Source organism: Humulus lupulus, chromosome 7 (genome assembly GCF_963169125.1).
Source record: "Humulus lupulus chromosome 7, drHumLupu1.1, whole genome shotgun sequence".
Classification (NCBI taxonomy): Eukaryota; Viridiplantae; Streptophyta; class Magnoliopsida; order Rosales; family Cannabaceae; genus Humulus; species Humulus lupulus.
Window position 1 is genome coordinate 119,406,917 of NC_084799.1, and position 10,983 is coordinate 119,417,899.

The window sequence follows — 10,983 nt, forward strand, 5'->3', positions numbered from 1 at the left end:
AACTTTTATTTATCACAATTAAATGACATTTTACTTAAAATTTTAACTAATTAAAATTAAAAGTTAGATTTTAATGTAAAGAAAAACCTATTTTTGTACACGTGCTCCGCACGTGCCTCGCCTAGTTTAATTTCCTCACCCATCCATGTTATCATTATGGCCACATAAAGAAAAAACTATGCTACATGCATGATGCATGCATACATTTCACCCCACCATCATCATCATAACATAAATTTGAGACTACACATCGTTTGTAGATTTGCGACCCCTCTCTCTCTCTTGCTGGCTTTTATGATTTTTTTGGGCTCTTTTTTTCTCTCTCTCGGTCTTCACGGCTCTGCCTCCTTTTCAATCTCTTATTTTTTCCTATTTTTTTCTTCCCAAAATTAGGGTTTTGAGCTTTGTAAGTTTTTTTTTTTGGGCTGAACTGTTCCTGCAACTCCTTCAAATCTCGACCACTCCGCCTCCTTCGTCACTCTGAAATCTACACCCTAGATTCACTGTTCTTTCTAGGGTTTGCAGATCTAACCAGCTCTGCTGATTTGATTTGCTCGGTTCTCTATTCTTTTCATTTTGTCGACATGTTTTGGAAGCTTACTTCTCTCTCTGCCTCCTCACCTGTAAGTATTATTTTCAGCTACCAAACTTAATTTCAATGAGTTTCACTCTTTATTTTATTTTATTGGGTGTTTACTGGTTCTGAATATTATGCTTTGTGTTGTAATAATAGTACTCTTTAGGGATATGGGAATTGTAGTTAAAATTGTTTCTTTGTTTAAATCTTCAAGGTTTTTTTTTTTTTTGTCATTGGAAGATTTGAAGTTATTTAATATGTCAGTAATAATTCCTTTCCTATCACTTGTTTCAGCAATTGTGTGATTATTGCTTTGGCTTCTGGGATTTTGATTTTATGTTATTGTTGTTTGGTGTTTTGTGAATGTGAACGTAATTTTTTTTGGTGGGTAAGTTGTATGGCTGGATTTATGGGAATATGGAGGGGAAAAAGAAGGATATAAGCCTGTTTATGCTCTTGCTTTATGTCTACGGGCTTCAATGTTGGGGGGGGGGGGAGTCCTTAGAATGCATATGCCTTTGTTTCATATTACAGTGTTTTCCCTTTTGGTTAGCTATGTGTTGTCATGCTTATGCAATGGGCATTTGTTTGTTTTAAACTTTGAGTGCTTAAGCTTATGATACTGGCCCAACCTGTTATTGTTTCTTAATCCCTATACTCGTATCTGCAGGTGGAGTCGATACTAGACAAGGATAATTTTACTTTGGAGGAGCTTCTGGATGAAGAGGAAATTATCCAAGAATGCAAAGCTTTGAACAGTCGTCTCATTAATTTGTATATTCCATTGACTCTTCTGCGTAAAACCTATCATGTTTATGCTTTGTTCCATGGGTGTATGTACCATTGGTGCACGTGATGAAAGTGCTAGCACTTACAAATTACTGTAGAAGATGATTGCTGTAAAACCTTTAGCAATTCCGGGAAATTTAATTATATAGCTGGAAATAACGTGAATACAAAACCTAGTTCATTTTCATTCTTTTAATTTTATTTTCATGCTTTCAGTCTACGGGATAGAGCTCAAGTGGAACAGTTGTTGCGATATATTGTCGAAGAACCTTCTGAAGAAGCAGAAAGCAAACGGGCCTTCAAGTATGCAATTTGAGTGAAAATAATATATATTTATAAATTTTTAATGTTGTACAGTCACTATTAGATTTTATCTTCTGACTTTATTATTTATTTTTGATAAAATTTGCTTTTTTTAGGTTTCCATTCATTTCATGTGAAATTTTTACATGTGAAATTGATGTTATCTTGAAGACTCTTGTTGAAGAAGAGGAGGTATATTACGTGCAGTACTTCTTGTTCGAATGCCAACTATTATTGAAGTAATAGTGTTATTTTTCTGCTGTGTTGATTGTGGTTTTTATGTTTGCAGCTTATGAATATACTTTTCTCCTTCTTGGAACCCAATCGTCATCACAGTGCATTGCTTGCTGGGTATTTTAGCAAGGTATGAAATGGCTCTTGTGAATAATTTTGTACTTTCATTTGTTTGAAAATTAGTGCTCGATGATATTTTATGTGGCATTTCAGGTGGTTGTGTGCCTCATGATAAGGAAAACAGTGCCACTAATGAATTATGTTCAAGTAAGTAATACTCTGTGTAATAAGCATCATTAATTCAAATTGTCATTAGAATTGCCTTGAACTCTGGTTGAAGCAACTGTTGTTCAGCTTGTGTCCTTAATGATGCCATAAAAGGCATTCAAGTAAACTAGTTTAATAGTTAACTGTAGATGATATGGAGATCTGTATGATTTTGTTAACTATCTGCTTTCATATTGATTCCTGAACTCTTTTGTATTTTTACTACTTTTCAGGCCCATCAGGATGTTTTTCGTCAATTAGTTGACTTGATAGGAATTACTTCCATCATGGAGGTAAGAAACATTTTTTTTAGCAATAGTGATTCCTGAGCTTAAACTAAAAAAAATTGAGAACAATAAATTGGGTTGAGTTTGATCTGTGATATGCTTCATTACACAGGTTTTAGTTCGACTTGTTGGCGCTGATGATCATGTATATCCCAATTTTATTGATGTTATGCAATGGTTGGCTGAGAGTAATTTGCTAGAAATGATTGTGGATAAATTGAGCCCTTCGGTAAGGAAAATGCCCTTATTTATTTTTTGATAAATGAAAGCAGCTTTTTCAATTAAAAAAATTAGAAAGCTCATTCTCTTGTACAAGTAAACAGAACTCGTATGAACAAAGGTTCTCACTTTTTAGCTTATGAAACATAAATTCTTTAGTGAATCATTGTGTTATGGATGTAGGCATCACAAAACCATACACGAAGACAGCATTTTAGTTTTTGATCTTTTGTGTCCTTAAATTTTAGTTTTTGTTCTTTCTAGTTGTAGTGCTTATAGTCTTATTGTATTTCGTTAAAATGGCAATATTTTTGGAGATAGTGCTTGTGTATGTTAGTCTTTTGAATGATTGAATAAATTGTTACAAAACAAACCCTAGCCCCATTTCAAGGTAGGCTACAGTTAGCCAGTTGGCATTTGTTCTGGCTTACAATGATTCCTTGTCTAACAGCTTCTTTCTCCTTTTTTAATCAGTGCCCTCCTGAAGTTCATGCTAATGCTGCTGAGACACTATGTGCTATAACTCGTAATTCTCCATCGGCCTTGGCCACTAAACTTTCTAGTCCAAGGTTTGTGTTGGTTTTTAATTTGTGTCATCATGTCCTCAAAATAAAGAGAAATGATTTAAATTTTTTGATAATTTTGTTTGCAGTTTTGTAGCAAGAATTTTTGCTCATGCTTTGGAGGATTCACATTCAAAGTCTGGCCTTGTGCACTCGCTGTCTGTTTGTATATCTTTGTTGGATCCGAAAAGATCCATGGCTGCTTCTTCCTTATTTCATTCTTTTCGTAGCCAACATATGTATGATACCTCAGTCCCAGTTAATCAAGAGACTGTAGGTGCAATGCTTCCAAAACTTGGTGAGTGTTTGCCTGTCAATTGCTGTAGATTTTGTAAAGTGTTATTTTCTTTATGTTCCACATTTAGTGATGCTTTTTATCATGTATGCTTGTCATATTTGTTCACCTCTGAACTTCAAAGTGTGTTTTTTACTAGGGTCCAACTATTGAAATGCTAGTCTTGTGCAGGGATGCTATAATTTGATGTACTAGTACTTCTGAAAACATATTTTAAAACAAAAATAGTGGTAGCTGAGATTGTGGCACTTCTGTAAGGAACTGTTAATCGAAGCTTCTCATTTGGGGTTCCTGTTGCTAAACAGTCCTTGGAACTTGGAGGGCTTCTATATGTAATGTCCTAATATTTTAAACAACTTTGTGACATGTAGATGTTGGACTAACTGTTGGTATTATGGTTGTTGCTTCTAGACTTAAAAAATGTGTTGTTTATTATGAGTTCTTTCCTCATTGAATGGTTAGTCTTTATTTCTTATTTCCTAGTGGATTTTAAAATTAAAATTTTGTTCTGCAGGTGACTTGCTATTGCTTTTAAGTGTGTCATCTGATGAGAAATTGTTACCCACAACATATGGAGAGTTAAGACCACCTCTTGGAAAGCACCGTTTAAAGGTTGGTTAGTTTGTTTAGCATTTGAATAATGTATTTTTAAGCTTAAAAGAGCAATTCTTTTATTTTGTTACTGTTGGGGCTGGACTACTGCTGATTGCCATCTTTTTCTTCTCTCTTTTTATTATTTTTTGTTTTTCAACAATCTTTTATCTTTTCTCATAACAAGTTTTATAAATTATTGAGAAGTCAGAGCAATCCTAGCTAGTAGCATGCCCATTTAAATTCTGATTATACTCTTGGATCTCGAATTGCTGGCTTAACTGGTTCCTTTGATTTATTCAGATTGTTGAGTTCATTGCTGTTCTATTGAGATCTGCTAACGAAGCTGCAGAGAAAGAGTTAGTCAACTCAGGAACCATTAAACGAGTCATTGATCTTTTCTTTGAGTAAGCTGTTACATCATATGTAGCTCTGAATGACTAAGTAAAAGTAATTGCATATTGTGTCCTGAATTACCTTGCTTCTCAAATGGATGGTTGGAAAGTAATTACTGCTTTCATCATCATTGTAAGAGAGACACGGCTTTGGTCATTGGAATGTAATGAAGTTATGTTTGGTAACTTGTTTTTGTTTTTTAATTCATGCAGGTACCCATACAATAATCAATTGCATCATCATGTAGAGAGTATCATATTGTCTTGTTTAGATAGCAAGAGTGATGCCATTGTTAACCATCTTCTTCAGGAGTGTGATTTGATTGGGAAAATTCTCCAATCAGATAAACATCCTGTTCTTTCTGGTGATGTTGTTAAGGTAGATAAATTCAATTACCTGCTTTATGCTTTAATTATAGTTGTATATATTATATACCATTTGTGCCACTGAACCACGATTGTCATAGGTGTTATAGTTTTCGTCCATTATCAATTTCTTTTCCATGAGTTGAGATTCCAAAGAAAAACATGTATGTTTAACAGTTGTGTGGTAGTATCTATTTGGCTGTTCATTTATTCAGCGTCTGATCATGTGTAACTTCCATTGATCCTGTAGCCAACAATACCGGCCCCTGGAAAACGTGCACCACGGGCCGGAAACCTTGGACATATTACAAGAATTGCTAATAAGCTTGTTCAATTGAGGAACTGCCAGGGCCGCATCCAGGAATTTTTTCAGGTGGTTCTCTTGTCCTGTGGTGAGCTGTAACTGATATTTTAGTATTGAGAATATGTACTAGACGTTGTTCAGGGATTTTTAGATCAAACTTTGTTAACCAATTTTTTGTTTAAATTTTGAATATTTGACTTCAACATTAAAGTGCAGGCTTCTAGAAAATACGAGTAGTGACCCTGATATAGGTGGCTCTATTATTTTTTGTTTTGAAGTATTGTATTGTAGCATGCTTTGAACATTGAATTCACAATAGTAGCTTTATTTGCTCTTAGTCATGTTAACACTGTACATAAACCATTTTCTGGCCTTTTGGTGCTCCTATGAGAGGCTGTATTTACTTGTTATCTTTATTTGTTATGCAACCCTCTGAGTCTACTTTAAATATACTATCAAGAGAATTGTGAAGCTAATATTTCTAGTTTTAGAATATTTAATTTCTTCTTTTGGTCCCAATATGGTCAATTTTTTAAAATTTGTCTGAGAAACTTTTCTTGTTTCCTAGGATAATGTTGAATGGAGCGACTGGCAGGCTACAGTTCTGCAGGAGCGTAATGCGGTTGAAAATGTGTACCGATGGGCTTGTGGGTATGTTCTTACTTCAGTCTTTGTATCCTCTGTGTTATGAATTCTCTTCTTTGAAACATGGTTATAGCTCTGGTTATGCCGATGGTCTACTCTATGCTCAGTCTTGTGAGTTGTGACTCATTTTTTAGATTTACTTTGAATCAAACCACTCCTAGATATACAAGTGATAAGCATGAAGTCATGCAATGGTTATAGAGTTTCTTTCAACTTGTTTTGAAATCTCACCAAGATAATTTCATTGTATGATTCTGGCATGATCTTTTAGTTTTACAATTCATCTTTCTTTCCTTTTAAATATGGATTTTTTTGTCATACTCTGCCTATTGGATTTTCATAACCTTTTGGGTTGGGGAGTGAAGGAAGTGGGGATGGTATACTATTTTCCTCGGAGCTTTTAGTGTATTAGGAGCACCGTGTTGTTTTTTTTTTCTTCTTCTGTTTTTTGTTTAAGTGGTTGACAAAGTACTCCGGCCAACTGTCCCCAGAGCGTGTAATTATGTTATCGGTATTAAAACTTTGTTTGATAACTTTGATTTTCGACAGTAATATTAGCTTCTCCTTGTTGATTTAGACTTTGTTTCTTACCATATGCAGCCGACCAACTGCTTTGCAAGACAGGACGAGAGACAGTGACGAGGATGACCTGAATGACAGGGATTATGATGTTGCAGCTTTGGCAAATAATCTAAGTCAAGCATTTAGATACAAAATATATGGGAATGAGGATGCAGAAGAGGTACATAGCCTGTTTCTGTTTTTTAACTTTTTACTCTTTTTTTTGCTTGTATTTTATTTTCAATGATCTGATACATTTCTGTTGCAGGACCATGGGGCTCTTGATCGCGATGACGAGGTAATAGTTTCTTACATGTGATAAAATTGATCGACAACTTTTTTTTCTTCATTAATGTTATTATAATCCAATCTCACATCGATTTGGGAAATTCAGGACGTCTACTTTGACGATGAATCGGCTGAAGTAGTTATATCATCCCTTAAACTCGGTGATGACCAAGGGAGGTGAGTTGGCCATTTTGGTATGGTGCATGTACCTTGGTGTACTTCTTTAACCACATATATGGACATACTAGTGATTAGCTAATCGGTTCCCAAGATTGCTGGGTTGAAAATTTTAAGAAGATGAATGTTTCCCTCTTTGCCCTTTTCCTTCTAGTAACTTACTTTGAAATTCCCTGCTGATGTCTGGTTTACATGCCCACTTAAGCCTCTACCACAATAGTGAACGAGTTAAAATTATTATAACTATTTCCCAGTATTCTCTTATGATATGACCAAGGAACTTTTTCTTTTGGAACAAAAGGCTGATGGTGTGAAGCTTGATACAAAAAATTTCGAACACCTGAATAAATTTGATTTAGTTACTAGGGACTTTTTAAAAAAAAAATAGAGATTGGCTGTTTGTTTTAAGAGAAGCTATATATGGTAAGAGTTTCCTAAACTGTATGCAATTCTTTATGCAGCAGTCTATTCACCAATTCCAACTGGTTTGCATTCCAAGATGACAGAATTGGTAATACACCTGTGGGAACGTCACCCTCAGAGATGATGGAAGACATAAACTTAAATGGAACTGCAAACGGTGGCAATAGCAGTAGTGATGATGAGGTTGTGGTTGGTGAAGATGATGAGCTTGCTGGAACCAAAGATTCTAACAATGGAACATCCAGTTCTGATGCAAACATCATTAATGGATCTAGTGGTGGTAGTTTGGAGAGTAGTGGAAATTTGAACCAGGAGAGTGAGAGGGCAAGTGCATCTCATTCGCATGAGATGGGATTCTTTAGATTTGAAGCAACAGACAACGAGGACTTGTTTGGAGATAGGCCTTTGCCTGAATGGGTTGGGTGGGGTGACTCATCAGATTTACAAGTTGGTGGCTCCAGTGTGAACCCATTTGTTGATTCAGATAGCCTTACGGTTGCTGATTCAAGTAATGATGAGTTGGTAACTCCTGATGAAAGTTCGCCTTCAACTACAGATTCTGGACTTCCAAATGGCTCACCAACGACTACAGGTTCTTCTGAAGGGTCACCAGGCAGTGACGTGGCCCAGAGAAATGTGGTAGTACCTTCATTGTTTGAAGAGGATGTTGAATTTGTAGGTGTGGAAATAGAAGGCACTGAAAAGGCTATGGAGCAAGCTCTTAAAGAGGGGATAGTTGGGGAAGCAGGGCCATTGAAGAGAAATGTTAATCCTAAGGTGCAAGAGAAGGAGAATGCTGATGATGGACCTGGAATGAAAGAGTTCAATGATGCAAATTATTGGAGGGTTGATCAGGAGGTGGCTGTCCTTGAATGATATGGTGATGATGATGGTTATATCCTGCTTAGGCTGTTTGAACCCAAAAGTTGGGTCCAACAGCCTTGGACCCCATTTTTTGGTTGCTAACGGCTTATGCAGCTGCGACGGCGGCGGATATGTACAGTATGTGGGATGGTAGGTTGTGTTATGGTTTATCTCTGTTTAATTGTTGTAACTCATTGTTAATTATTCAAGGTTTTGTTTCTTCTAATTCTCTGTACTGATTTTGGGACTTCCCAGATCCTCATATTTATATTTTTTATTTCATATTTTGCTGGCCAGTCTTTCCTAATGTGGGACTTGTTATCATTTTTGAATCTGGACACCCAAGTATGATATTAGTTTTGGATTTCTCATTCAGAACCTGTCTCATTTTTCAAGCTTCCAAGATTTTCTTTTAGCGGTGTTGTGACTGCAAAGATGGCTGGCTTAGACTCATTAGCTGTATAATAAAATGCTGTATTCAAATTTCAGTAGTAATGTATTATTGAAAGTCAACTTTCCTTCTGATCTACAAATCGTCACTCATGTACATGTACTAGCACTAGTCTATCAGGGTTGGGATTTCCATCTTTTATTCTGCGGGAATTTGAAATTTGTTGAATTCGATGTGTTACTTGTACATTAGGTTTCATCCCTGTCTGGAGTTGAGCTCTTTGCCCCTATTTTGTGGATGAGGTAATGGTGATTATTTGTTACGGTATGTCATTTTACTTTCAATTATATTAAATTATGTTTTTGTGTTTTACTAATTAGAATTAAATATTCTGTTGAGCATATTTTTTGTTAAATCATTTTAATAAGATAATAATATTATTTATTTATTTATGTACTTTATTATTTTAATTAGTTTTGATATTTTATAAAATTAAAAATATTTTAAGAACTATATTTTTTTATTTATTTGAATAAAAGATTTTTATAAAATTTTAGAAAACTTAATAAATAATGTGAGGACATTAAAGGAGGGTGTCTTATTTAAATTTATTTTCATTAAACATTAATTAAAATTAAGTTCAATAGTTTGTTTTTCAATTTTTTTGTTTTTTTTTCAAAGATAATTAGGAATTCCATTAACATGGTCAATTATATAACACTCGTAACAGGTAAAATTGCTTACAAAGGTAATTAAAAAAAAACAACTCAGGTTTATCAAACTGCTTACAATGATAATGAAAAAATAAAACAATGATCCATAAATCTCATGAAAATCAGTGCATTATTCCAATAGATCACAAAATTAGGGATCAACTGATCAGGCCCTCTTGCCTAGAGCCACGTTCGAGTCAGCGATACCTTAGTCGAGAGAGGTGCATCATGCTTGGAGCCTCCTAGGTGATAGCGCGCACTCCAAATAGAGGGGTTTTCTCAGGAAAAGAGTAAGTCATTTTTATTTTATCCAATTGCTCGATCTTAGTTGAGCAAACAATGCTCATTCGTATGATCTTCTTATAAGATGATTATCCTTTTCAGGAACGAGAGAACTTACTCAAAATATATGAAGGGTTAGTAAGATGCCTAAAACAGATGTCAGTAGATTAATGTGCAACATTCAAATCTCCAAGTGAATCATTCAAGGCTTACATTTCCTCGCCCAACTCCAAGGAGTGCTCAAAATATGCTTACAGGTTCACTAGTGCATGGATTATTCTTAAAGACGTGAGTGTACTTCTAAAAAGAAAAATTTTAGGAGTTGGAAAGCATGCAAATTACAATTTGGTACAATAAGAAGTTGCTCAACTTGCTCAACAAGCCCACATCAAGTAGCTCATAGCCACAGAGGCTTGACTGTAGCATGATCTTAAGCTCTCCGTATTGTTGCTCAGTGCCAAGGAACCTGGTCATCCACACCCCAATGCACCTCACTGTCCATTTGACGATTAACTTACTGATTGATACTCATTTGTTTGCATTGTTGGCCCCTTAAAAATTGCTCCATAATGATATAACCAACATGACAACAAGTAGCTCGCACCTTGCAAGCTTGCTGATCTACACTGAGCTCGTCACCAAAGCACCTTGCCTAGCTCACATTGTCCAGTCTGCAAGGCTAGAATACCTCATTGCCCACATGTTCCTGAACACTTAGCCCATTCGTGGTTCAAATTATGTTTGCGTAGTATTGTCTTCGTTTCACTTTCTCAACATACATAAAGTAGCTTCCCGACAAAGATTGAGAAACTACTAATGGCCTGGAATGGATATCATGAAGTTAGGGTGAACACATGAAGTAAAAATACTCTTAACGAGTATCAATCAATATAGAGGTTTGACTACAAAAAGAAGAGTGGAACAAAAAAGTGTTAATCATCTATCTCCTTTGCACCAAAGCCTACAAGGTGAAGTAGGAGTGTCACACTGAACACCTCATGCTTGATTCAAGATCTCGCTTCACCTCCAATCTATTATAAACCTTTCATTATCACTAGCTCGCACAACATCGCCTGTTGAGCTTGCCACCAACTTTGGAGTCATCACCTCATCAGGTCATTCACCAGCTCACTTTGTTCCAATTCACTAAGCAAAAATTACCAAATGTGGGCAAGTATTAGGTATGTAAATGGGCCCGCCTCGCTTCTGCCTTGCTCCGCAAACACTTTGCCCCGTTTTGCCCCATTTGTCTCATTTAATTTTTTTTTAAAGAAACATTAAATTATAATTTTAGAATTCTCCCTAAGCCTAAATATTGTTTTTTTTATTGCAATTCTTATTTTTTACACTTTGTATCAAGCGCACCCTCAAATATTTTATTTTGTTTATATTTTATTTTAAAATTTACAAAAATAAATACAAGAAAAATGATGAATTATATAAAACATA

At 35.4% G+C, this 10,983-nt stretch overlaps 1 protein-coding gene across 2 annotated transcripts; it reads left to right on the forward strand.

Moving 5' to 3' along the window:
• The first annotated feature begins 261 nt into the window (after window positions 1-261).
• LOC133788583 (uncharacterized) lies at window positions 262-8,681 on the forward strand. 2 transcript variants are annotated; one of them, XM_062226106.1, is made up of 19 exons: window positions 262-623; window positions 1,248-1,351; window positions 1,583-1,669; window positions 1,786-1,861; window positions 1,959-2,033; window positions 2,117-2,170; window positions 2,404-2,463; window positions 2,570-2,686; window positions 3,151-3,245; window positions 3,329-3,537; window positions 4,049-4,146; window positions 4,429-4,532; window positions 4,734-4,899; window positions 5,137-5,259; window positions 5,759-5,841; window positions 6,436-6,577; window positions 6,665-6,694; window positions 6,791-6,861; window positions 7,323-8,681. In XM_062226106.1, exons 1-19 carry the CDS (start codon window positions 585-587, stop codon window positions 8,158-8,160), a joined length of 2,571 nt encoding a protein of 856 aa, XP_062082090.1. In that variant the 5' UTR covers window positions 262-584; the 3' UTR covers window positions 8,161-8,681. The 2 variants fall into 2 exon arrangements, with proteins under 2 accessions (XP_062082090.1, XP_062082091.1); XM_062226107.1 differs by having other exon boundaries at window positions 7,326-8,681.
• The last annotated feature ends 2,302 nt before the right edge of the window (window positions 8,682-10,983 follow it).